At 29.6% G+C, this 27,513-nt stretch overlaps 1 protein-coding gene across 12 annotated transcripts in view; it reads left to right on the top strand.

Moving 5' to 3' along the window:
- Window positions 1-27,513, top strand: part of Rbfox1 (RNA-binding Fox protein 1) — a 714,540-nt gene that overhangs the window by 550,114 nt on the left and 136,913 nt on the right. For all 12 annotated transcript variants that reach the window (XM_075308554.1, XM_075308553.1, XM_075308547.1 and 9 more), the window contains exon 8: window positions 27,102-27,156. In XM_075308554.1, coding sequence (XP_075164669.1) covers window positions 27,102-27,156 — 55 coding nt within the window. The remainder of the gene's footprint in view (window positions 1-27,101; window positions 27,157-27,513) is intronic.

The raw sequence follows: 27,513 nt of genomic DNA, 5'->3' as shown, positions 1-27,513 counted from the left end.
TAATTTAATTTAATTTAATTTAATTTAATTTAATTTAATTTAATTTAATTTAATTTAATTTAATTTAATTTAATTTAATTTAATTTAATTTAATTTAATTTAATTTAATTTAATTTAATTTAATTTAATTTAATTTAATTTAATTTAATTTAATTTAATTTAATTTAATTTAATTTAATTTAATTTAATTTAATTTAATTTAATTTAATTTAATTTAATTTAATTTAATTTAATTTAATTTAATTTAATTTAATTTAATTTAATTTAATTTAATTTAATTTAATTTAATTTAATTTAATTTAATTTAATTTAATTTAATTTAATTTAATTTAATTTAATTTAATTTAATTTAATTTAATTTAATTTAATTTAATTTAATTTAATTTAATTTAATTTAATTTAATTTAATTTAATTTAATTTAATTTAATTTAATTTAATTTAATTTAATTTAATTTAATTTAATTTAATTTAATTTAATTTAATTTAATTTAATTTAATTTAATTTAATTTAATTTAATTTAATTTAATTTTATTTAATTTTATTTAATTTAATTTAATTTAATTTAATTTAATTTAATTTAATTTAATTTAATTTAATTTAATTTAATTTAATTTAATTTAATTTAATTTAATTTAATTTAATTTAATTTAATTTAATTTAATTTAATTTAATTTAATTTAATTTAATTTAATTTAATTTAATTTAATTTAATTTAATTTAATTTAATTTAATTTAATTTAATTTAATTTAATTTAATTTAATTTAATTTAATTTAATTTAATTTAATTTAATTTAATTTAATTTAATTTAATTTAATTTAATTTAATTTAATTTAATTTAATTTAATTTAATTTAATTTAATTTAATTTAATTTAATTTAATTTAATTTAATTTAATTTAGTTTAATTTAGTTTAATTTAGTTTAATTTAGTTTAATTTAATTTAATTTAATTAATTTAATTGAATTGAATTGAATTGAATTGAATTGAATTGAATTGAACTGAACTGAACTGAATTGAATTGAATTGAATTGAAGTGAAGTGAATTGAAGTGAATTGAAGTGAATTGAAGTGAATTGAATTGAATTTAATTTAATTAATTCATTTTTAACTGATGATATGTTAATCATCATAATTGACATAATAGTATAAAAGTGTAAGTAAAAGAAACTGTCTCTTTTGCTAGCTTTGTCTAGGCCATCTGAGGTTTTAGTTCCCATCTACAGTTTCATTGGTACATTTAATTTGAAATGACATTATTTTCCAAAAGATTCACTAAACAATGAATTTAAAACGTTATTTATAATAATAATACCTCAAAATTTCTCACAATTCTCTCTCTATTGTATCCTTTAACCATAGACAAGAGATGCATAGTTTTAGTTGAGTTGCTCTTAGTAATTTCAATTTGACCTATTTGGCTTTTTGTTGCACATTTTCTAATTATCAACTTCATTAAACTAATTCCTATATGAGTTTTCATACTTTATACTTTCAAAAAAAAAATATGTTTAACTATTTTCACATATTTTATCCACTGAGAGAAATATATATATTTTTATTTTTGTCTGAGGTCTACATCGCTTTAATAGATCTGAAACAAATCTTGAATATTATAGAAATCGTCCTTAAATTTAATGATTTGTTAACTTGACTAAAACATGAAAACAATTCACAAATAGGAGAATTTTTGCATTGGTGCTACTTTATTGACGTTATTTTACTTTATATAGTGGATAATTAAAGGCTCTATTTTTATTTTAAACAAGGGATAATTTTTACCAAAAATCAAGTTAGTTTTTGGATTATTTAGCTTCAGTTGCAAATTACATTTATATTACATTATGAAAATAAAAAATTAAAAAAGGGTATAAAGTAAGATTTGTTTCTTAGTATCTCATTTGCAAATCCTTAATTTTAAAATGATTTCCATTTTAAATGTATCTTTAAAGTATTTGCTCGGAGTCAATAGCGCAGCCATTAAAGTAAGGACTTTGGAATTTGGCACCCATTTTTTTTTTTTCAATGTGACAGTTTGGCAGTATTTCTAATTGCGCTCAATGTATTTCCGTGCAATTTTTATTTTATGAAAAGTTTCCGCATTTCACAAAATTGTATAAATTCAATGCACTTCAAAACAATCATATAAGTATGTGTGTTATACCCATGCGGGTGTGTAAAGTACGAAACCAACTGTAACTCGAGGTCGACATTATAAGTAGAGAGAAATGGAAATAAATTAAAAATAATATCATTATTATTTTTAATTTTTTGTGTAAATATAGACCATAATAATTTTTTGAAAAAAAAAATGCATTAATATGAAATGCAACAAAGTAAAGCACTATACTTTTGTTATACCCTCCGCCATTCCTTTTGTAACACATCGAAATATTTGTCTAAGGCTCGGTAAAGTATATATATTCTGGGTCGATCTAGTGATGTCCGTCCGTCCATCCGTCTGTTGAAATCACGCTAAAATCCGAACGAAACAAGCTATCGACTTGACACTTTGCACAAGAATTTGTTATTGATGTAGCTCGGATGGTATTGCACATGGGCCATATCGGACCCCTTTTACGTAGGTTAGGTTAGGCCTGTGAGCCTGATACATAGGCAGCCCGATGTATCAGGCTCACTTAGACTATTCAGTCCATTGTGATACCACATTGGTGAACTTCTCTCTTATCACTGAGTGCTGCCCGATTCCATGTTAAGCTCAATGACAAGGGACCTCCTTTTTATAGCCGAGTCCAAACGGCGTTCCACATTGCAGTGAAACCACATAGAGAAGTTTTGAAACCCTCAGAAATGTTACCAGCATTACTGAGGTGGGATAATCCACCGCTGAAAAACTTTTTGTCTTAGATATAATTATATCTATCCCTATATATTATATACTTTATATATAATTCTATCTCATCATATGTGGGTATATCTGCTTATATCTAAAGGGGCCAATTATGAGATCTAATCATGTCTTATTAGATCCCTCAATTTTTACTCGGGTAGTCCCATATAAACCGACCCCCCAGATTTGGCTTGCGGAGCCTCGTCGAGAAGCAAAATTCATCCCATCCGGTTGAAATTTCATACGTGGTGTTAGTATATGGCCTCTAATAACCATGCAAAAATTGGTCCATATCGGTCCCAAATTATATATAAGCCGATCCCAGATTTTGCCTTCGGAGCCTCTTGGAGGAGCAAATTTTATCCGATCAGTTTCAAATCCTGATCCTGCTCAAATTTGGTACTAATACCACAAAAATTGGTCCATACTGGTTCATAGTTTTATATAGTCCCCATATAAACCGACTAGAGGTGTGCACGTGAGTAATATTTTACTCACGCACACTCACGACGGAAATATCTTACTCACGCACAATATTGTTTGGTAGGTCTCACGCACACTCACGAAAATAATACTTGTACTCACGCACACTCACGCACGAAAAATACCGTGACTCACGAAAAATATCGTGACTCACGAAAAATATCGTGACGAATAATTTTATGAGTAATTTACCTGGGAGACGTGTCTGAAATCATGAGCACGATTAAAATCGAGAGCGTTGCAAATGAATTAAACTTTTAAGCGTTTTATGTTGGAGAGCGGGATTATTTTCGTGAGCGTAATTCGTTAATCATGCACACTCACGAATATATTGTTTTCGTGACTCACGCACACTCACGCCGTTGACATGTGCGTGACTCACGCGTGAGTCACGACAATTAATTTAATTGGAAATCCTTGTGGCGACATTTTTTTCTTTGTATATAGCCAATTTAATTCGCTAGATTTTAGTATTTAATCTACCTTGAATTTCCACACTTCTTGAATGAAGGAAGCTGACACCAATGTTAGAAATTCTGTATTCGCACAGATATGCATGCTTGGGCTTGAGTAGAATATACAAAAAAAAAAACTACCAACAAATTCTATTGCATACGTTGAAGGCTGTTCATGATTCATGCAATATTTTCGCATGTAAACTAAGCCAGCAAATTGTTTATCCATTTTTTCACTCTTGTAGTAACAAGAAAACTTTTCGTTTTGCTCATTTCCTTTTCAAAGGTACATGCCAAAGGGAAATCATGTACACTGTCCTTATTTACATTCAAATGTATGCATATAGCAACATCCAACGACATCTACATTTACAATACCTTTTAGAGAAAAAAAAACCGTAAAACATTTGAAAGCCATTTTCACCTTCTCCTTATGCTAGAGCAATTGCATATCTCAGGCAATGCATAAAAAAGAGTGGGTGTTGAATATAAATTTTTGTGTATTAAGGTCATGGTCGCCTAAATTTATACTATCCTTGTCACAGACATTTTTTTACTGTATTTCTTCCCGTCACAAACGGCGAGAGGGCTCACATGTAAGACATTTTGGAAATAAGAAAATGCTGACAAAGTAGAGATCGAGCCTTGAGAACCATATTATATAGGTAAAATGTTAAAACATTTTTGTTTTATATTGGGGAGTTGGAATAATGTTAAAAGCGCATGGCATACTTTTAGGTATCACATACTACGGCACACGTAGTACTATGGATAAATTTAATACTCAATATTATATGCAGCATATATTATTGGCTTTTATTGCTTTCACAAAAATAGCAAACAACAACGAATGTTTAGAGTTTGTGAACTTAAAGAAATTGAATAGATATGTACTAGATCAACTGAGGTAATGTTGGAAGTTATGCTGAGTGTACCTGATTTGCATCCATAATTAAACAAAATAAATAAAAGACACAAACACTTTCTAATACCCATCATTATAGGAATATTAAAAGTTTGCCATTCCGCAATATTTAGATCGACGACTATTATTATATATGTATTCTAGATCAGAAAGATCAAGAATAATGGGACTCTCGTTCTGAAACTTGGCATATACCAAAACATAATTAAGTGATCACAACTCTTCCTATATCGACGTATACTGCGTACATCCCCTACCCTTAGCCTTGCGTTAGCTAAGTCAACTGATGTTTTCAAAATCCAATTTAATATTGCAAACAATCTCATTCCTAACATACCTTGTATTAACAGTTCAAACACCTACCAAATTCAATGAATCCAACAAAATAGTAAAGTTGATCCAACTCCTAAAAGTATGCACGGTTGAGAATATTGTTTAAGCACCACAAAGTATGCTAAAAGTATTTTAATTAATTGTAGCCGTAATATATAAAAGAACAAAAAACTTGAAAAGTATTTTAAAAGTTATAAAAAATTTCTCATAGAATATGCATGGTAAATATGATATGATACTTTGCCATAGTTGAATGTGCGGGTTAGATGGATGGTATTCTCTATTTGTGTGGGAGCCATAATGGGCGCAATTATTGATTTGGTTGTATGTGTTTTGTTTGCTAAATTGTTTGCATATATTTGAACTTTATCGAAGCAGTTAATCCCTTAAGATAGATTTTTTCGTCTTTTTATGTGAAAGTTTTTAAATTTCGAATTAAATTAAATTCAATTCAATTCAATTCAATTCATTTCAATTCAATTCAATTAAATTCAATTCAATTCAATTCAATTCAATTCAATTCAATTCAGTCAGCCTGTAGCACTCGAAGTGAACAGACGCACTGTTTTCGTTACGCGCATACTTGCTATATCGTATCGCTGTTTTTATTTTTACTTTTCGTTCTCTCGCATTTGTTTCAATAATACGTATTTTGAAAAATGAATCAACTAAAAGTTCCTGAAAATATTTGTGGTCACTGTTTAACGCCAATTATGACAACCAATTTTGTTTTCTGTCATAATTGTAATAAAAAATTCCATTTTAATCCATGTACTGTTTTATCAGAAAGTACATATAATGGTATGGGCGCAGCGAAAAAAGCCGAATGGAAATGCCACCAGTGTAAGCCACGCAGCAAATCTCCCAACAATTTCTATGGTACATATGTGTACAATGAGGATAGTTCAACACAAAGTTCTCCGATGCAACAACAATTGGATGAACTTTCAGAAAATAATACAACAAGTGTTTCGAAGCAACCAAGAGACAGTTCTGATGGCAATAACTCTCAAAGTAAGAGGTTTAGAGAGGCTCTTGTGTCGACATCCAAGTCGGGAATCGACGAAATGAAAGCCGATATGAAGCAAATGAAAGAATTCCTGGCTCAACTCGTATCCAATATGAGTAATCTCACCTCCAAATTTGAAAGTACAATGTCCAAAATTGATGAGAATCTCTCAATTTTAAACAAACAGGTAGCTGAGTTACAAAACAGGGATAATGTAAAAGAAAAACAAATAAATGATATGGAAGGAAGAATAAACAAACTGGAGCAGAAAATCATAGAACGAAATGTCGAAATAAACAATATTCAAAACAAAGATGTAGAAGCAGTCGAACTTGCTAAAGCAATAGCAACGAATTTGGATGTGAAGTTGATGGAGAGTGATATTTCTAATGCCTATCACATTAAAAACAAAGGAAGAGTTGTTGTTGAGTTTGCATCGATCATCAAGAAAAGAGAGATAATGGGGAAAATTCAAAGACATCGAATAGAGGATCCATTACCTAGAGAGGGACAGCAGAGAGCAAATTTTATATATGTTAATGATCAACTTACTGCAAACAATCGCCGATTGCTTTGGCTAGCAAAAACCAAAGCAAAGGAATCGAATTGGAAATTTGTATGGGTGAAAAATGGAATGATTTTTGCAAAGAAGTCTGAAAATACAAATGCTATTCTTATTAATAATAATTCCGACCTTGAACTAATTTGCCAATCTGTTATGAACAATCAATCTCAATCGAATTAAATTATTTTTGTGAAAAATCTAACATAAAAAAATACTGCAAAGAAAATTAATAAACAATATTAAAACAATACAGAAGTGTGTATTTCTATCATTTATTGTTTTTTTCCATTTTTGTATGACAATCCAAATTGCGATGAATATACCACAAACTTTAACACTGGAAAATTTCTCTAAAATAAACCAACCGGTAATTGATGGCTCACTTTCTTTAATATATATGAACATAAGATCACTGAGAAAAAATTTTGTTCCTTTCTTGGCTGGCATTGATGCACAAATAAAAAAAGTTGATATTATAGTTCTAGTGGAAACCAATATCAATGACAATGAAAACCAATTTTACATGATACGTGGTTTCAACACAGTGTTTGCTAATAGAACAGGTAGAGGAGGAGGTATTGCTGTGTACATAAAAGAAACCATTAACTACTCTTCTACTCTCTTAAATATGCATTCTCATGAATGTCTAAAAATTGATTTAGAAATAAATAAAGAGAGCGCTTCATTGCTCACAATATATCGCCCTCCTTCTCTGAATGTTAACCAATTTATGATTGAGATGGAACATAACATAAAGAATATAAATAAAAAACAAAACTTAATAGTTGTTGGAGACATGAATCTTGACATAATGAAGCCCAACATCACAACAAACAATTATATAGACATTCTCTCGTCGCATGGCTTGAAATGCATAATAAATGAAACAACAAGAGAAAATATTCATAACGACACGAAAACTTGTATTGATCATCTCTTCGTGAGATGCAACGAATCAAAACCAAAAAATACGAAGATATATTCTGCTGTAGTAACAACAACTATATCTGATCACTACTCTCTTTATGCAATGTTGTTTACTGATGACTATACGGGAGAACAAAACAAAAATATTAATGTGGGTAGTGTGATAAGTGAGGTAAAATTTAATAGATGCATTAATGATGTAGATTGGAATTTGGTAATGCAAAGAAATACAAACACACATGATCTTTTCAGAGAGATACATAATGTATTCTGTGAGATTTATGACAAATCAAAAGAAATAAAAATATTTAAAAACAAAAGAAGAAAACCAAATCCTTGGATGAATAGTGGTTTAATTAAAATGTGTAACGTGCGCGACCACTTGTACAAGAAATGGAAAAACAATCGTAATAATGAATCTTATGAAAACCAATATAAACAATTCAGAAACAAAGTCAACAAAATCCTTGTATACGCCAAAAATGAATATTACAGAATAGAGTTAATAAAACGGAGAAGTGACATTAGGTCCTCATGGAGGATAATTAATGAGATTATTGGCAAAAAATCAGAATGTGTTGATGAGATGATTAAAAGCAATTTTAAAAATGAGAATATAATGTCTGTTACGAATAACTTTGCTATTCAATTCAGGGAAAATGTAAATAAAATCATACATGAATGTGATATTAAGACTTGTATTTACAGCGAAAGAAGAATATCCAATACTTTGTTCTTGTACCACACAGACGAAGAAGAAATTTTTAACATTCTTAGCCATTTAAATATAAAGAAAAGTGCTGGTGTTGACAACATACGTGCTAAAGATTTACGAAACTACTCACAAATGCTCACGCCGGTAATAACATCTCTTATAAACCAGAGTATGAATGATGCTGTAATTCCAAAATTATTAAAAACATCTTTGATTAGGCCAATTTTCAAAAACGGGATAAAGAATGATTTTAATAACTATAGGCCTATATCAATACTACCAGTAATTGAAAAAGTAATGGAAGAAGTGATGGTTAGGAGGCTCATGGATTTTCTTAAGAAATATAAGGTTATACACCACAATCAATATGGCTTCCAAAAAGGAAAAAGCATAAATAAACTTCTTGGTAGATTTACAAATGAGATTAATTCTAGTTTGGACAATAATTTAAACTGTTTGGTAACTTTTATTGACTTCAGCAAAGCATTTGACACTCTGTCACATTCCAAACTTATAGATGCCCTAGAAAGGAATGGTATACGTGGAAACTGTCTCAATTGGTTCCGCAATTATCTTCAATTTCGATCCTACCACGTAAAAATAGATACAAGTCTCAGCAATGAACAGAATATATCGCATGGCGTTCCACAGGGATCTAAACTTGGTCCGATTTTATATATTATATATGCTAATGAAATGCTCAATATACTCAAAAACTGCACTGCATATGCGTATGCTGACGATACAGCTATTGTCGTAAAGCATAAAGATTTAGACACAGCACAGCGAACTATGCAGAAGGAATTCAACAATCTCATCAAATGGTGCCACGATAACGGTCTAGTTATCAATTTTACAAAGACAAAAATCATGCACATAAAACCTCCACACATACCAGATACAAACATTGATATAATTTTCCATGACTACAAGTGTTTACATGATTCTCAAAGAAATCCTTCCAATGATAATTGTCAAAACACAATTGAAAGAGTGCAAATATACAAATACTTGGGGATTCTGGTTGATAATAAATTTAAATGGAAACCGCATATTGATAATCTTCAGAAAAAACTTCACCAATCGTCGTACGCACTCTTTCATTTACGTAACTGCGCTCCACCTCATGTTGTTAAACAAGCGTACCTTTCTCTATGTGAATCATATCTCAGATATGGAATTATAGCCTGGGGAAACTCTACATACTGTAAATCTTTACAGAATACACAATATCGCTTAATTAAAAATATCATACAGTCAAAACGTTATACAGAACTCTTAATCTCACCCAATGATTACTCAATTCAAAACACCAACAACTATAATATGGCTGACTCCAACATTGATTTTATAAATACTGGCAACAGAGACGGAAACAGCAGAAATCAACACACACCAACAAATACAACTCATAACATTTCAACTACAAACACAACTCTCAGAAGAGACGATAACATAACACACAGCAACAACATTGAATCTATAAATAATGGAAACGGATATGGTAACAACCGAACTCAATACACACTAACAAACACAACATACAACATTCCAACAACTATCAGAAGAGATGATAACATAACACAAACCTGTAACACCCACAGTGATACAAACACAGTTAACACTACACAACATGCTTATTTTGGTTTCACAAACACTACAAACCCTAACAACAACTATGTAAAACAATTTATGCGCAGTGAGAGATTGCTCAATATTCAAAGTATTCATAAAATAACGGTCTGCGCAGAATTTTTTGACGATCAAAGCTTGTTGGAACGGATTGATCATCAACAGAACACAAGAAGGAAGAAAGAAGGACGCTACAAAATCCCGAGGCATAGAACCACATACGGGAAGAATTCTTTGGCCATTCAATTACCGAATATTTTAAATGCATTACCTTTGAATTTATTTAATCTCAAAGATAAATTGAAATTAAAAAAGAATTTAAAAGACTATTTACTTGAAAATCAATGAAAAACTAAATTAACTTTGAATATTATAATTATTTAATGTATTTATGAATTTTTATATAATACTTCTTTTATAACATTAAGTCTCTTCAAGACACTTCAATACTTTCCTGCAGAAAAACCGCAATGGTTTCGCGGGTCTATATTATTGTGTAATGATAAATGAATTATTCAATAAAGGAAATTAAAAATTAAAAAAAAAAAAAAAAAAAAAAAATTCAATTCAATTCAATTCAATTCAATTCAATTCAATTCAATTCAATTCAATTAGATTAGATTAAATTAAATTAAATTAAATTAAATTAAATTAAATTAAATTAAATTAAATTAAATTAAATTAAATTAAATTAAATTAAATTAAATTAAATTAAATTAAATTAAATTAAATTAAATTAAATTAAATTAAATTAAATTAAATTAAATTAAATTAAATTAAATTAAATTAAATTAAATTAAATTAAATTAAATTAAATTAAATTAAATTAAATTAAATTAAATTAAATTAAATTAAATTAAATTAAATTAAATTAAATTAAATTAAATTAAATTAAATTAAATTAAATTAAATTAAATTAAATTAAATTAAATTAAATTAAATTAAATTAAATTAAATTAAATTAAATTAAATTAAATTAAATTAAATTAAATTAAATTAAATTAAATTAAATTAAATTAAATTAAATTAAATTAAATTAAATTAAATTAAATTAAATTAAATTAAATTAAATTAAATTAAATTAAATTAAATTAAATTAAATTAAATTAAATTAAATTAAATTAAATTAAATTAAATTAAATTAAATTAAATTAAATTAAATTAAATTAAATTAAATTAAATTAAATTAAATTAAATTAAATTAAATTAAATTAAATTAAATTAAATTAAATTAAATTAAATTAAATTAAATTAAATTAAATTAAATTAAATTAAATTAAATTAAATTAAATTAAATTAAATTAAATTAAATTAAATTAAATTAAATTAAATTAAATTAAATTAAATTAAATTAAATTAAATTAAATTAAATTAAATTAAATTAAATTAAATTAAATTAAATTAAATTAAATTAAATTAAATTAAATTAAATTAAATTAAATTAAATTAAATTAAATTAAATTAAATTAAATTAAATTAAATTAAATTAAATTAAATTAAATTAAATTAAATTAAATTAAATTAAATTAAATTAAATTAAATTAAATTAAATTAAATTAAATTAAATTAAATTAAATTAAATTAAATTAAATTAAATTAAATTAAATTAAATTAAATTAAATTAAATTAAATTAAATTAAATTAAATTAAATTAAATTAAATTAAATTAAATTAAATTAAATTAAATTAAATTAAATTAAATTAAATTAAATTAAATTAAATTAAATTAAATTAAATTAAATTAAATTAAATTAAATTAAATTAAATTAAATTAAATTAAATTAAATTAAATTAAATTAAATTAAATTAAATTAAATTAAATTAAATTAAATTAAATTAAATTAAATTAAATTAAATTAAATTAAATTAAATTAAATTAAATTAAATTAAATTAAATTAAATTAAATTAAATTAAATTAAATTAAATTAAATTAAATTAAATTAAATTAAATTAAATTAAATTAAATTAAATTAAATTAAATTAAATTAAATTAAATTAAATTAAATTAAATTAAATTAAATTAAATTAAATTAAATTAAATTAAATTAAATTAAATTAAGTTAAATTAAATTAAATTAAATTAAATTAAATTAAATTAAATTAAATTAAATTAAATTAAATTAAATTAAATTAAATTAAATTAATTAAATTAAATTAAATTAAATTAAATTAAATTAAATTAAATTAAATTAAATTAAATTAAATTAAATTAAATTAAATTAAATGTAGTTGCCGTTGTTCTCATTGCGCCGATCATATAAATAAGAGGTATTCTGTTTAAATTCAGTATATGATTGTGGTGGTTCGTAATGGGCCACCAGACGTGACATTCTCATGTAGCTACTGGTCTTATGTTGACAGGTGGTGACCTCAGAACGGTAAGAATCTCATTTACAATCAGTAGCCATTGTACGGCTTATATCACCACCACCATTTTACCATCATGACAATTTACTCAAGTTTATTAAAAAATTACAACATTTTCTCATTATATGTGTACACCCAAAAGTATGCAATATTCTTTCATTTATTAAAATAACATGATTCAAATTTTCCATGCTCTAAATGTAATTTAATCTGTAGGTTAAAAAAATACGGGTCTCATACACTTGCTTAGCTTCTGAAATGAACAGTATCTTTTTAATTTATTTTATTTTCTTTTGCTAAGAATCGAGATAATAACAAAAGTATAAACTCATATGAAGAAATTTCTATTTCTAGAAAAAGACAGACACACAAAAAAAAGTTGCAAACAGTTTTTAGTTAAAAATGTCATTTTCAGTAAGGCTTTTGTAAAACCCATGGAATTTGAAGAGGATATAAACCTAACCTGACAAACAAACAACAACAAGAAAAGAATAGAAAACCATTTGTTAAAAACCACAAATGTATGACCAGCAACAACTTGGGGTGGTGAAAAGAGAGAAAAAGCCATGTAGGGATTTGAAACTTCTAAAGCCAAAGTGTGATTTTGCCTGCCTTTTGTTTGCATATAAATTCATTAAGTTTCGGTTCAGTTAGTATTCGTTGTGATAACATGGCGACATATTTATGGTCCCAGCTCTCTTCCGATATGTAGTTCATTCATTCTATTCCATAGAAGAGAAAAACCAAAATTATAACCCTAATGATTAAAAGATATTGAGATGGTTCATGTGGGCGAGTGGGAGCTTTAAATTAAATTGATATGATATTTAAGTTGAATTTTTTTGTTAATTAAGTTTAAAACAGACAAAGACAATAAATAGTAGTATTCATTTCTCGATTACTAATATGTTGAGTAGAAATGTATAATTAATTAAACTCAACTCAAATTGAATAATTTTAATTTAATTTAAAATATTGGTTAAATCAGCCAATTTTAATGTTACGGACTACATGGAGTCAAAAACCTTTTTTCGGAAGGTTCGAGTTTAATTCGCAATAGATTTAGTGAATTCACGGAATGAATTCAGATAGTTGGTTGGTTGGATTTATCGGTCGATAGATATGTATTAGAAGTATAGTGGCGATTTTACAAGGAAAATGTTGGTTTTTTTGACGAAATCAGAAAAACATATATATGGGAGCTATATCTAAATCTGAACCGATTTCAACCAAATTTGGCACGCATAGCAACAAAGCTAATTCTACTCCCTGTGCAAAATTTACACTAAATCGGAGTAGAAAATTGGTCTCTATGGTCATATGAGTGTAAATCGGGCGAAAACTATATATGGGAGCTATATCTAAATCTAAACCGATTTTAATCAAATTTGGTATGGCCAGTCAGAATCTCAATTCTACTTCCGGTTCAAAATTTCAAGTTAATCGGAGTAAAAGATTGACCACAATGGTCATATGACTGTAAATCGGGCGAAAGATATATACGGCAGCTATATCTAAATCTGAACCGATTTCAATCAAAATTTGATTATAGCACCAATTGCACTTCTATGCAAAATTTCAAGAAAATCAGGATAAAAATCTGACTTCTGGGCATATCTAAGCCCATATCGGGCGAAAGATATATATGGGGGCTATATCTAAATCTGAACCGATTTCATTAAAAGTTGGCACACTGGACTTTACTACTAATTGTACTCCTAGTACAAAATTTCAACCAAATTGGTGTAAAACTCTGGCTTCTGGGATCATATAAGTCCATATCGGGCGAAAGATATATATGGGAGCTATATCTAAATCTAAACCGATTTCAATAAAATTTGGCACACTAGACTATACTATTAATTGTTCTTCTTGTGCAAAATTTCAAACTAATTAGGGTAAAACTCTGGCTTCTGGGGCCACATAAGTCCACGTCGGGCGAAAGATATATATGGGAGCTATATCTAAATCTAAACCGATTTCAATAAAATTGTGCACCCTTGACTCTACGGCCAAGTTTTATGTTTGTGCAAAATTTCAAGCAGATCAGTGCAAAACTCTGGCTTCTGGGCCCAAGATGATGTATATGGGAGCGAAAGATGTATATGGGAGCTATATCTAAATCGGAACCGATTTCTTCCAAAATCAATAGGGTTCTATTCTAACCCAAAACACATACTTGTACCAAATTTGAAGTCGATTGGACAAAAACTGCGACTTAGACTTTGATCACAAAAATGTGTTCACTGACAGACGGACGTGGCTATATCGACTCAGGAGCCCACCCTGAGCATTTTTGCCAAAGACGCCATGTGTCTATCTCGTCTCCTTCTGGGTATTGCAAATATATGCACTAACTTATAATACCCTGTTCCAAAGTGTGGCGCAGGGTATAATTAACTGATACAATTAATTTTTTAATCAAGTTGAACATTGTAATTATTATTAACTGCCCCAATTAAATTTTCAATTAAATACAAAAATATTTGCAAATTACAAAATTTAGAAATTTTATTCGGAAACAGTTTTATACTATTCATTGGCTTATAAAATTTTGACTCAAATCTAACTAAATAAGAAATTTATTTTATCTAAAGAAAAAATACTTGTAAATAAATAAATAATCAATTAAAAAAAATGATTGAGTTTTGCGACCAAAATCAATTAAATTTTTAATTGAAACAATGAGAAAAATAATTTTAAGTGCCGAAGAATTCAATTAATATGTTACTCAAGTACATTTTTTATTTCTAATTAATGCTGTGATTGATACTATCATTTTCGTGATAGAATCAATTTCAATTAAAACAAGTAAGTAAAGTCTAAAGTCGGGCGGGGCCGACTATATTATACCCTTCACCACTATGTACACAAACATTTGTGTTACCATCTCAACTACTTCAAATTTGCTGGGAGCTGTATAAAGGTTTGCGTTTCTAAATACAAATACTTTTAATGGAGACAATTTTTTGTATTTCATTTTCCCAATTAAAGTCTTAATTGAGTTTTAAATGATATTCAATTAAAAATTTAATTGTTTCATCAAATTTTTTTAATTGAAACAAAACTCAATCACAACAAGTATATACGGCCGTAAGTTCGGCCAGGCCGAAGCTTATGTACGCTCCACCATGGATTGCGTAGAAACTTATACTGAAGCCGATGGCAAGGTATCTTAAAACTTCCTAACAACGTAATATATACCACATAGTCCATACGTGGTATATATTAAACTACAAAAGGGCAGATTAAATACGTATATAATTAAGTTTAAAGTTTCTATAGAAATAAAATTTTGACAACATTTTCTATAGAAGTAAAATTTTGACAACATTTTCTATAGAAATAAAATTTGGAAAAAATTTTCTATAGAAATAAAATTTTGACAAAATTTCTATAGAAATAAAATTTTGACAAAATTTTCTATAGAAATACAATTTTGTCAAAATTTTCTATAGAAATAAAATTTTGTCAAAATTTTCTATAGAAATAACATTTTGACAATGTTTTCTATAAAAATAAAATTTTGGTAGATTATTTTTGGCTCGAGTGGCAACCATGATTATGGACCATGAACCGATATGGACCAATTTTTGTGTGATTGGGGATGGGCTATATATAACTATAGACCGATATGTACCAATTTTGGCATGATTATTAGCGGCCTTATACTAACACCATGTTCCAAATTTCAACCGGATCGGATGAATTTTGCTCCTCTACGAGGCTGCGGAGGTCAAATCTGGGGATCGGCTTATATGGGCGCTATATATAATTATGGGTCGATGTGGACCAATTTTTGCATGGTCAGTAGAGAACATATACCAACATCATGTACCAAATTTCATCCGGATCGGATGAAATTTGCTTCTCTTAGAGGCTCCGCAAGCCAAATCGGGGGATCGGTTTATATGGGGGCTATATATAATTATGGACCGATGTGGACCAATTTTTGCATGGTTGTTAGAGACCATATACTAACACTATGTATCAAATTTCACCCGGATCGGATGAAATTTGCTTCTTTTAGAGCAATCGCAAGTCAAATTTGGTGGGTCCGTTTATATGGGGGCTATACGTAAAAAAGGACCAATATGGACCAATTCTTGCATGGTTGTTACAGACCATATACTAACACCATGTACCAAATTTCAGCCGGATCGAATGAAATTTGCTTCTCTTAGAGCAATCGCAAGCCAAATTTGGGGGTCCGTTTATATGGGGGCTATACGTAAAAGTGGACCGATATGAACTAATTTTTGCATGGTTGTTAGAGACCATATACTAACACCATGTACCAAATTTCAGCCGGATCGGATGAAATTTGCTTCTCTTAGAGCAATCGCAAGCCAAATTTGGGGGTCCGTTTATATGGGGGCTATACGTAAAAGTGGACCAATATGGCCCATTTGAAATACCATCCGACCTACATCAATAACAACTACTTGTGCCAAGTTTCAAGTCGATAGCTTGTTTCGTTCGGAAGTTAGCGTGATTTCAACAGACGGACGGACGGACATGCTTAGATCGACTCAGAATTTCACCACGACCCAGAATATATATACTTTGTGGGGTCGTAGAGCAATATTGCGATGTGTTACAAACGGAATGACAAAGTTAATATACCCCCATCCTATGGTGGAGGTATAAAAATTAATAGTATCAATTAATTTTTTAATTGACTTTCAATTAATTTTTTTAATTGATACTATAATTTCTGTGATTGAAGACATTTCAATTAAAAAATTAATTGGATCAATTAATTTCCTAATTGAATCGGAAAACATTTTTAGTGTGTATGGTTAAAATGGTCATGATTTGGCGCCAATGATTTTGTTCATTATTGTTAGTGTATGTTTTATTCTATGAGAGGGGGTAATTTCGTGAGTTGGAGTTAAAAAGTATACCAGGATAATTAAATGTTCTTGGTTTTAACAACGCTTTGTGGAAATTTTAAAAAATTATACTCCACATAATTTAGTTCAATGTTCGTACGAGGTAGTTTATTCTTGTTATAAAACAGTTTACTTTTTTCGGTGCATGGTTTTAAGATGAAATCAGAACAGTAGGAGAATGGTTAGAAGGACGAATATAACTGAAAGAAATATTAATTTTTTGCTTTGTTCTAAATAGTAAAATACACGCAAAGAAGAAACATGATTGTCACAATCATATTCGAAGAGCAAAGTAATATGATAGGAGCTATTTTTGCGGCGACCATGTAACATTTTCACCTGCAACCATGTTGGCTCAGTGAACATGGTTCTAAGAAAAATAAAATTGTTCTCATCTAAAATGTTATTATATTGATAAAAAGGATTTTGTTTGAATCAAAATACAATGGTCACGATCTAAAATGTTATGGTATTCGTCAACAATGTTTTTCTTCCAATTAAACGAGCAAGGTCACAACCTAAAATGTTTTGATCTTTATGAAAAAAAAAACTTTTTTCATCGTCGAAAAAAGGACGCCCCACTTGAGAAAAGAAAACCCAAAATTAACTTTATTTATTTGTTTTTATTTATTTATAAACTAATTCATTGTTTATTTGTATTTATAATGTCGTGCAAGCAAACATCACATATGTTTTCATTTCAATTTCAATGGTTCAATTTCAACAATAAGTAATCATTCCATATTTACTTCGTGCCCATCAAATGTACAAACGCAGACATCATGTAACTGCAAATACAAATAAATTATACCACATATCAAAATGCAGAACAAACCCCATTTTTCAATTACACTTTCCTTTTTTGTGTTCACATAAATCCGCGTGCCACTTCTGAATAAATAAATTAACACAAAACACAGTAATTCCGTATTCTCCGTCCATTCCAAGAAACAATCAACACGCGACTGACGCGCAAAATGAAAATCGTGTGTACCTGCTCAATGTTTTTATAAAATTATTTTCGCTGCAAAAAAAAATTAAAAAGTAAATGGTCACCGAAACAATGTAAATGGTCTTTATGGCCATGTAATGGTTCTAGACATGTCTATACGTAACCTATAAAAATACCTTTTTCCCTCCAAAAAAGTAAAAAGAAGAATAAATGGTCAGGTACATACTTTTCCCGACGATGTAGTGGTCTCAAATTCTAACATTTAAATAATAGAACATGTTTGCGGCATTTAAGAACCATTTAAATGCTTATTGCCAACATATATTTTTCTCCGCTCGAAAATTATTTTTACAAAGACAAAATGCATGCTTTTCGCGACATTACATACTCTAGATAAGCATTAAATGGATGCGGCAACCATGTCCAAACATGTTTTTTCTGTGCGTGTAACAGGTTGGCTGATAAGTCCCCGGTCAAACAAAGAAAAACACATTTTTTTGACAAAATTCGTTTTTATTATTCAACATAGTTCCCTTCAAGAGCGATACAACGATTATAACGACCTTCCAATTTTTTGATACTATTTTGGTAGTACTCCTTCAGTTTTGTCTCAAAATAGGCTTCAGTTTCGGCGATCAGCTCTTCATTACAGCCAAATTTTTTCCCTGCGAGCATACTTTTCAGGTCTGAGAACAAGAAAAAGTCGCTGGGGGCCAGATCTGGAGAATACAGTGGGTGGGGAAGCAATTCGAAGCCCAATTCATGAATTTTTGCCATCGTTCTGAATGACTTGTGGCACGGTGCGTTGTCTTAGTGGAACAACACTTTTTTCTTCTTCATATGGGGCCGTTTTGCCGCGATTTCGACCTTCAAACGCTTCAATAACGCCATATAATAGTCATTGTTGATGGTTTTTCCCTTCTCAAGATAATCGATAAAAATTACTCCATGCGCATCCCAAAAAACAGAGGCCATTACTTTGCCAGCGGACTTTTGAGTCTTTCCACGCTTCGGAGACGGTTCACCGGTCGCTGTCCACTCAGCCGACTGTCGATTGGACTCAGGAGTGTAGTGATGGAGCCATGTTTCATCCATTGTCACATATCCACGGAAAAACTCGGGTGTATTACAAGTTAACAGCTGCAAAAACCGCTCAGAATAATCAACACGTTGTTGTTTTTGGTCAAATGTGAGCTCGCGCGGCACCCGTTTTGCACAGAGCTCCCGCATATCGAAATATTGATGAATGATATGACCAACACGTTCCTTTGATATCTTCAAGGCATCTGCTATCTCGATCAACTTCATTTTAGGTCATTCAAAATCATTTTGTGGATTTTTCTAATGTTTTCATCGGTAACCACCTCTTTCGGGCGTCCACTGCGTCACAGTCCTCCGTGCTCATTTCACCACGCTTGAATTTTGCATACCAATCAATTATTGTTGATTTCCCTGGGGCAGAGTCCGGAAACTCATTATCAAGCCAAGTTTTTGCTTCCACCGTATTTTTGCCCTTCAGAAAACAGTATTTTATCAAAACACGAAGTTCCTTTTTTCCATTTTTTTCACAATAACAAAAGTTGCTTCACAAAAGACGCTCTATCTCACAAACTAATTGACTTACAGACGTCAAATTTTGACATGAATCATTTAAAGGTTGGTACTATATAAAAATTATATGCATTTAATACTAGCGACGCCATCTATGTGTCAGACCGGGGACTTATCAGCCAACCTGTTACATTGACTTTTTTTATGAAATTTCTTTAAATTTCCATTCTTTTTAAATAGATTCTTTAATTTATATACTAATGAAAACTTTAGATTGAAAGCAGGGTAAGATTTAATATATTCTATATCTTCTTAAGGATTTTAAAGAAATATTTCGTACACATGTATCCACACATAAGTGCTCGTCACATTATATATTCGTACTTACAATACGTAAATATTAATCCTTTTGCATAGGCAATATTCTAAGTTTAATTAAAATTGAAACATTCAGTTAAACATTTATTGTGGTCTATACCCCTATTTGGTCTCGTAGATTACAACATGCATACATATTTACGCCCACTTACTTAACGCTTGACACACTATGCTGGTGCACACCCAATCCCCCCACCCCTGGTGTGGTTATAGACTATGATGATTACCACCTAGTCTCTTGTATTTGATTATGAAAGGAAGGATGCCCACATAGTATTTACACATGTGTGTATGTGTGTTTCTGTGTGCGTGGGAGAAAGAGATGATTGCCGATGGCTTATTCTCACGTTGATTTATGTTTTATAATTTACTACAACGAAACACTATATGCCCAAAACATTAGAACAGTTAATGACAAACAGAATAGTACGAATACTCACTCTCACACACAACATAAGCTCTCCGCTACTCACCATCATAATTAAATGAAAGATTCAAGTGTTTGAATATTTTCGAGTTCCATTCATGTATTTGGATAACTAACTAACTAGCAACTCTGGTCACATGGAGTAACAGGCAGCATCAACAACATTCCAATCCTTTTGAACACAATGTCCTCATCCTCTTTATACTGCCTAACATGGTTATTATTACAATATGTGTGCTTTATGATGATGGTTATTGTTATCGAAACGATGGAGCATAACAGGAAATTCGTGGTGACGGGCATTGTGGATAGATGTACTTACAACACAATTTGTTCTACACCCAGAAAAAAGTGACCCCTTCTTTAAGTTAAAATGAACTCATTGTGAAGAAAGTTGAACTTCGTATAGCGCCAAAGCCATTTTTATTTGTTTGAACGATGTGATTTTCGTAGAAATTAGGAATAATGTATTCCATATATTAGTTAACATTTTCCTATATTTATGTACCACTATACTACAGAATGAAAAAATTTAACTAATTTGAATTCATATATGGAATGATTTTATTGAAATTTTTTCATTCATTTGGACAAATCTTACACATTTGTGGTAAAACTTTTACTTCATAATTAGAACTGCTTACCTTCGTTTTTAAATACAATTTTATTTATTTCTATAAGCAACTTTATCTTCAATAAAAGACATGTTTTATTAATATATTGAATATATTTATTAAGAATCAACAGCATCGAATCTCTTTGAAATATTAGTTTATTATTCCACTATTTCCAATTTCCGTGTGATATTATCAACTGTAAAACGCACTTTTTCTTCTTCTTGTACTTTTCACTTTTAATAAGTTGCTGCCTAACGATTTTGTCCTCCTTTTACAATTTCAATACCTACAAATATAAAAAATCATAAAACATTTTTGTTGCAAAAGGTTAGCGTCACTGAATATTACCTGATAATTGAAGATTCCAAAATGAAGACAAATGAAAGGGTTGTTATTCTGCTGGTGTTTTCTTTCTTTATACACTATCACGAACATTGATAGATTTATTTAAAAAAACGAAAATTTTTCTCACTAATTTAAAATAACAAATATTTTATATATTTTATTTGTTATTTATTATATTATTTTACCATATTATTTTTTAACAACGAAACAACGCGATTCCAACTAAAAAACAACCGACGCGCAAATATATCGATTACACCCACGCGCAAACACATCGATTACGATGACAGGTATCGATTACAGGTAGACAATAGAAATTTAGGAAAATTTCCTATATTCTAACAAGTGTGTTTCCTTAAGTTTTGAAAGGATTGCATACTTCTTAGTACGAACGAACTAAAATATTTTTCTATGCCAAGTGTTGTTCGTATGTATGAAAAACTTTCTATTATAAAGGAAGTCGCAATTATCATTTTATAAGAAATTTTACTAATTTTGAGGAAACTTGGTTTTAGTTCGGTTTTTGTTTATTTTTACGAATGCTTTGTTATCGGTGAATAAAATTTTCTTTTTCAGTAGTAAATTCTTATACCCAGCGAAGAAAATAGTATGAGTAAAATTCCATGCCTTACTCTAGTTAATGAACTGTTCCTAACTGCTTACAGTTTAGGATTTTTTTACTGAAACGAGTAAATTTTATTATTTTTCACAAAAATTTACCTTAATGGAAATAAAATGGATAAACTATATTGATGAAAATGTTTTCCTTTAGTTTCAAAGGCACTTTTTTCTGGGTGTAGGCAAATTTCATGGAAATTATGAAATTTTGCTTTTGAGAATATAATCAGATTTATGAGGCGAATATTGCAGATTATTACTTATATATACGGATGGCAAAACGGATGTTGAACACTGGGAGCAAAAATCTTCTTGACGAATTATGAATACGAGGGCGGTTCGGAAACTTCTTAGCCTATCAATGAAAGAGAATAGTTAGTTTTTCAAAAATATTTTTATTTTTCAATATAATCTCCTGAAACTTAAATACACTTAGTCGAACGCTTTTCTAGCAATTCTATCCCTTGATTAAAATAGTTTTCCTCAAGGTCTTCAAAATAGTGGGCTAAAACTGTAATTGCATCTTCATTTGAGGTAAAACGCTTGTCAGCAAGGATTTTTTTAGATTTGGGAACAAGTAAAAGTCACTGGGAGCTAAATTAGGAGAATAAGGTGGGTGGTCAAGCAACTCGTACTTTAATTCGTTGATTTTAGCCATTGTTAAAACACTCTTGTGCGCTGGTGCGTTGTCTTGATGAAAAATTATTTTTTTGTGTTGTAAGCCAGGACGTTTTTCTCGAATTTGTACATTTAGATGATCCAAAAGGTTGCAATAGTACTCTGAATTTATTGTTTTACCCTTTTGCTGATAGTCAATCAATAAAATACCTTTGAAGTCCCAAAAAACCGTTGCCACAACCTTACCAGCCGATTGAATTGTTTTTGCCTTCTTTGGGGCACTTTCTCCAGCTTCAGTCCATTGCTTGGATTGTTCTTTTTGTCTCGGGGGTATAGTGGTGGATCCATGTCTCATCAACAGTTATGAAACGACGCTTAAAATCAATTTTATTTCGCTTAAAACGATCCAAACAAGCTCGAGAAATGTTCATTCTTATGCGTTTTTGATCGACTGTTAACAAATGCGGCACCCATTTTGCAGAAAAGCTTTTTCTTCTGTAGTTCTTCATGCAAAATTAAATGGACTCGATCATTTGAGATGCCCATGATATTAGCAATTTCACGCATTTTGGCTACAATTTCTGCTGTTGTTGCTGTTTTTGGACGTCCACTACGTGGTTCATCTTCAATGCTCACGTTTAAATTCAGCAACCCAATTTTTTACTGTTGCATATGAAGGAGCACTTTCACCAATCACATTCACCATATCATTATGAATTTCTTGTCCCGATAAACCTTTTTTTTATGTAAATATTTAATGACAGCACGCATTTCTAATTTTTCCATTGTAAAAAAAAATTGCGGATGCGTCTTTTTTGAACACCTGTTTCTATATGAAGGAGTTGCCAGATCGAAACAAAATTTAACATGTGTTCATAACAGAGATGGAAAAACACTTAACTATTTTTCTGTTTATACCGTGCTTTTTGTGCTAGGCTAAGAAGCTTCCGAACTGCCCTCGTAAATTTAAACAGAGGGAGAAAAAGACCGAGAATACGAAACTAACTTAAAAGGTGATACGGTCAAAATTTGGTCAAGGGAAAACACGTGTAAATCGGTGAAATCGTTTATTTAAAAAATCAAATTAAATTTCTTTTTCAAGTTCAATTAGTATAAAATTCAGGAAAAATATTCAGTCAGGCTTTCGCTTTTCCAAATCCGAATTGCCGGGCCTCACGCTTGTCACCTGCCATCAGATTTTGTACAGCCACCTAGTCCACCTTCTTCGCCGCAGAAAGCCATTTTGCCTTGAACTGCTGCTCGTCCTTAGCAGTTTTTTGGTCTTCTTTACACTCAAAAAAAAGTGAACCGTATATTTCACTAAAGCTGATTTAATTCTCTTTTAGTTCATGGAATTATTACGTGTTAAGAAAGTTTCCATGCCATCAACAATTTTTTGCGTACGTAAGTTAACTTAACTAAAGCAGAAGAAAAAATTATACACAATTGAAGTATAAAGATGAACTAAATTCGTGTCTCCCACAAAATAGTTCAGAATTCCTTAATATTTGTAAATTTTACCAATAATGCGTCCATCATGAACTTCGTATGGCACTAAAGACATTTTTGCAATTTTGAACTCCAATTTTTTCCTTCAAACTACGAAATTTTCTTTAATAAATGAAAAATAATAATTTTGTCTAATAAATCTTCTTAAATTTGTCGAAAATTTTTTACTTGTTTTTGCGAAATCAGCGCGACATCTGCGTTTATAATACAGTTTAGTTAAAATTTTCTACAATTAATCAAATTTTTCTACAATTAACTAAAATTTTCTTTCCTGGTGGGTTCACTGTTTTTTCAGTGTAGGTTCCGCTTGACAATAGCCCAGTATTTCTCAATTGGGCGTAGCTCTGGCGTGTTGGGAGGGTTCTTGTCCTTGGGAACCACCTGCACGTTGTTGGCGGCGTACCACTCCATGGCCTTTTTACCGTAATGGCAAGATGCCAAATCCGGCCAAAACAGTACGGAACAACCGTGTTTCTTCTGGAAAGGCAGCAGACGTTTATTCAAACACTCTTTCACGTAAATTTCTTGGTTGACAGTCCCGGAAGCTATGAAAATGCTGCTTTTCAAGCCACAGGTACAGATGGCTTGCCAAACCAGATATTTCTTTGCGAACTTTGACAGTTTTATGTGCTTGAAAATATCTGCTACTTTTCCCCTTCCTTTTGCCGTATAAAACTCCTGTCCCGGAAACTGCTTGTAGTCGGCTTTGACGTAGGTTTCGTCGTCCATTACCACGCAGTCAAACTTCGTCAGCATCGTCGTGTACAGCCTCCGGGATCGCGCTTTGGCCGTCGTATTTTGTTTATCATCGCGATTTGGAGTCACTACCTTCTTGTAAGTCGATAGTCCGGCTCGTTTTTTGGCTCGATGCACGGTTGTAGACGATACACCCAGCTTATTTCCGGCATCTCGGAGAGAGGTTAGGGTTTCGCTTGAAACTACCGACAACTCTCTTTGTCGTCTCAGCGGCTTCCGGTTTTCGATTTCCCCCCGATCCAGACTTCCTGGCTGTCGACAAACGTTCCCCAAACACTTCAATTAAATTTGTAACGGTTGATTTGGCAACTTTTAGCGATTTTGCCAGCTTTGCGTGCGAGTAGCTCGGATTTTCGCGATGCGCGAGCAAACTTTTGATACGCTGCTCTTCTTGCTTGGACGGCATTTTGACAACTGAAGAGTGAATTCCAAAATCAAAATAAAAGCAACATTCTACACATACACACCTTCAAAATGAGGGGTGTTCAGGTTTTTTAAATGCAAAATTGAAAGAAATACGTCAAGTTTATATTGACCAAATTTTGACCGTATCACCCTTTATAAGAGAGAATAAAATCTATAAATATATATGAGAGCAGCAACTCACTCGCTCGTTTTGAGTCTATTTATGGTAAAGCTATTATTTTTAGAGAGCTGGTATGCTTGCGACGAAGTATTAATTTTTCGACTGCTGGTATGCTTGCACCAAAGTGCTTTCCTCCAATGTAATGCCCGTGTAAAAGTATTACTGCTTATATATGTACGAAGAAGTTGTTACCTAATTTGGCGCAGGCATACTTGTACTCATACCTGGTAATAGAAATTTTTGCTGAGATAATATTCTTAAAATCCAAGAATATTTAGTTTAGGAAAGTTGAAAAAGTTGCACTGGATACTATTTCAGTATACGTCAGAGGCAGTGCACAGAAAAAATTTCACGAAAATTTTTCCAATTAAAGTCTTAATTGTCCAGAAAAAAAATATCACTAAAATATTTCCAATTAAAAAATTGATTGAAGTTGAAAATTTGTTCAATTAATAAATTAATTGATACAATTAACATTTTAATCAAACTCGGAAGATTTTTAATCAAAGTAAAAACCCTATGTCAGTTAAGAAAGTAATTGAAAATACACAAAAAAAATTTTCTGAATCAATCACGAAATTAATTGATCCAAATAATTTTTTAATTGAAATGTCTTCAATCACAGAAATGATGGTATCAATTAAAAAATTAATTGAAGGTCAATTAAAAAATTAATTCATCCAATTAAGAAATTAATTGATACTATTAATTTTTGTGATTGATTTTTGTTTCAATTAAAAAGTTTGTTGAATCAATTAAATTATTAATTGAATATTTTTTAAAACCCAATTAAAAATTTTTGTGAAATTTTTTTCTGTGTAGTTACATTTTTAATGTAAAGATTAATTGAGTTTTGCACTCAACACCAATTAGATTTTTAATTGAATCAATTAAAAAATTAATTGAAATTTGCTAATGAAATCAATTAATTTTTTAATCAAGTATTTTTTTAATGTCCAATTAAAATTATGATTGACAGTATAATTTTTGTGATTGATTGAAGACATTTCAATTTAACAATTAATTGGATCAATTGGATCGTGACTGAAACAGAAAAAAAATTGTGTGTGAGTTTTAGAAATATTCAATTAAAAATTTAATTGATTCAACAAATTTTTTAATTGAAACAAAAATCAATTATAAAAATAGTATAAATTAATATTGTAATTGGATCAAGTAATTTTTTAATTGACTTGCAATTAATTTTTTAATTTATGCTATCATTTCTGTGATTTAATTAAAAAATAATTTGGTCAATTAATTTCGTGAATCAGAAAAAAAAATTTTTCGTATATGTAACAAATAAATTAAAAAAATTATTATAATATCGAAGTTTTGTCAAAATTATGGTTCATGAAAACTGATATTGGTTCCCAAAACTGTATTACCACAAAGGGGACTAAATCACTCGAAAGGGTATTACGATACAGAAAAGGGTGAACAATTAAGTACTAAATATTGCATTCCTGGTCCTGGTATGTTACGATTAGACAGGACGATAATAAGCAAACCAAACAATTTATATTTTTGTATTACGTTTTTGCATTGCAAATCTTAATTTACATAATCAATTTCCATTATACAGGTCAATAATGCTACAGCCCGTGTTCAAACGAAAAAAGTTACTACAGTTCCCAACGGTAAGTACAAAATTAAAACTCAATCCATAAATAATGCTTTTAGGTATTGCCAAGCATCTATAGATCCATTTAAGAATCAATTTTCTGGCAATAAATTCGTTAATAGCTTGAATAGTGGAAATTGTAAAAAAAAAAGATTTTTCAAATTTATATATTTTTACACCATATACCATGGTATAATAATTTTATACAGAATCAGACTCATTCCAGAGTATGTACATCTACACTCATAAAAAAAGTCTGCTAAAAACAGCTGACACAGACTGTAATTATATTTTTGTGTTTCACAGTCAAACGAACTACATTTCGTAAAATTTGTGGATTCTCTTCTAATATGCCCTCTAATATTCCTAAAGT

Source organism: Haematobia irritans, chromosome 4 (assembly GCF_050003625.1).
Source record: "Haematobia irritans isolate KBUSLIRL chromosome 4, ASM5000362v1, whole genome shotgun sequence".
Classification (NCBI taxonomy): Eukaryota; Metazoa; Arthropoda; class Insecta; order Diptera; family Muscidae; genus Haematobia; species Haematobia irritans.
This window is presented reverse-complemented; position numbering and strand designations above follow the sequence as displayed.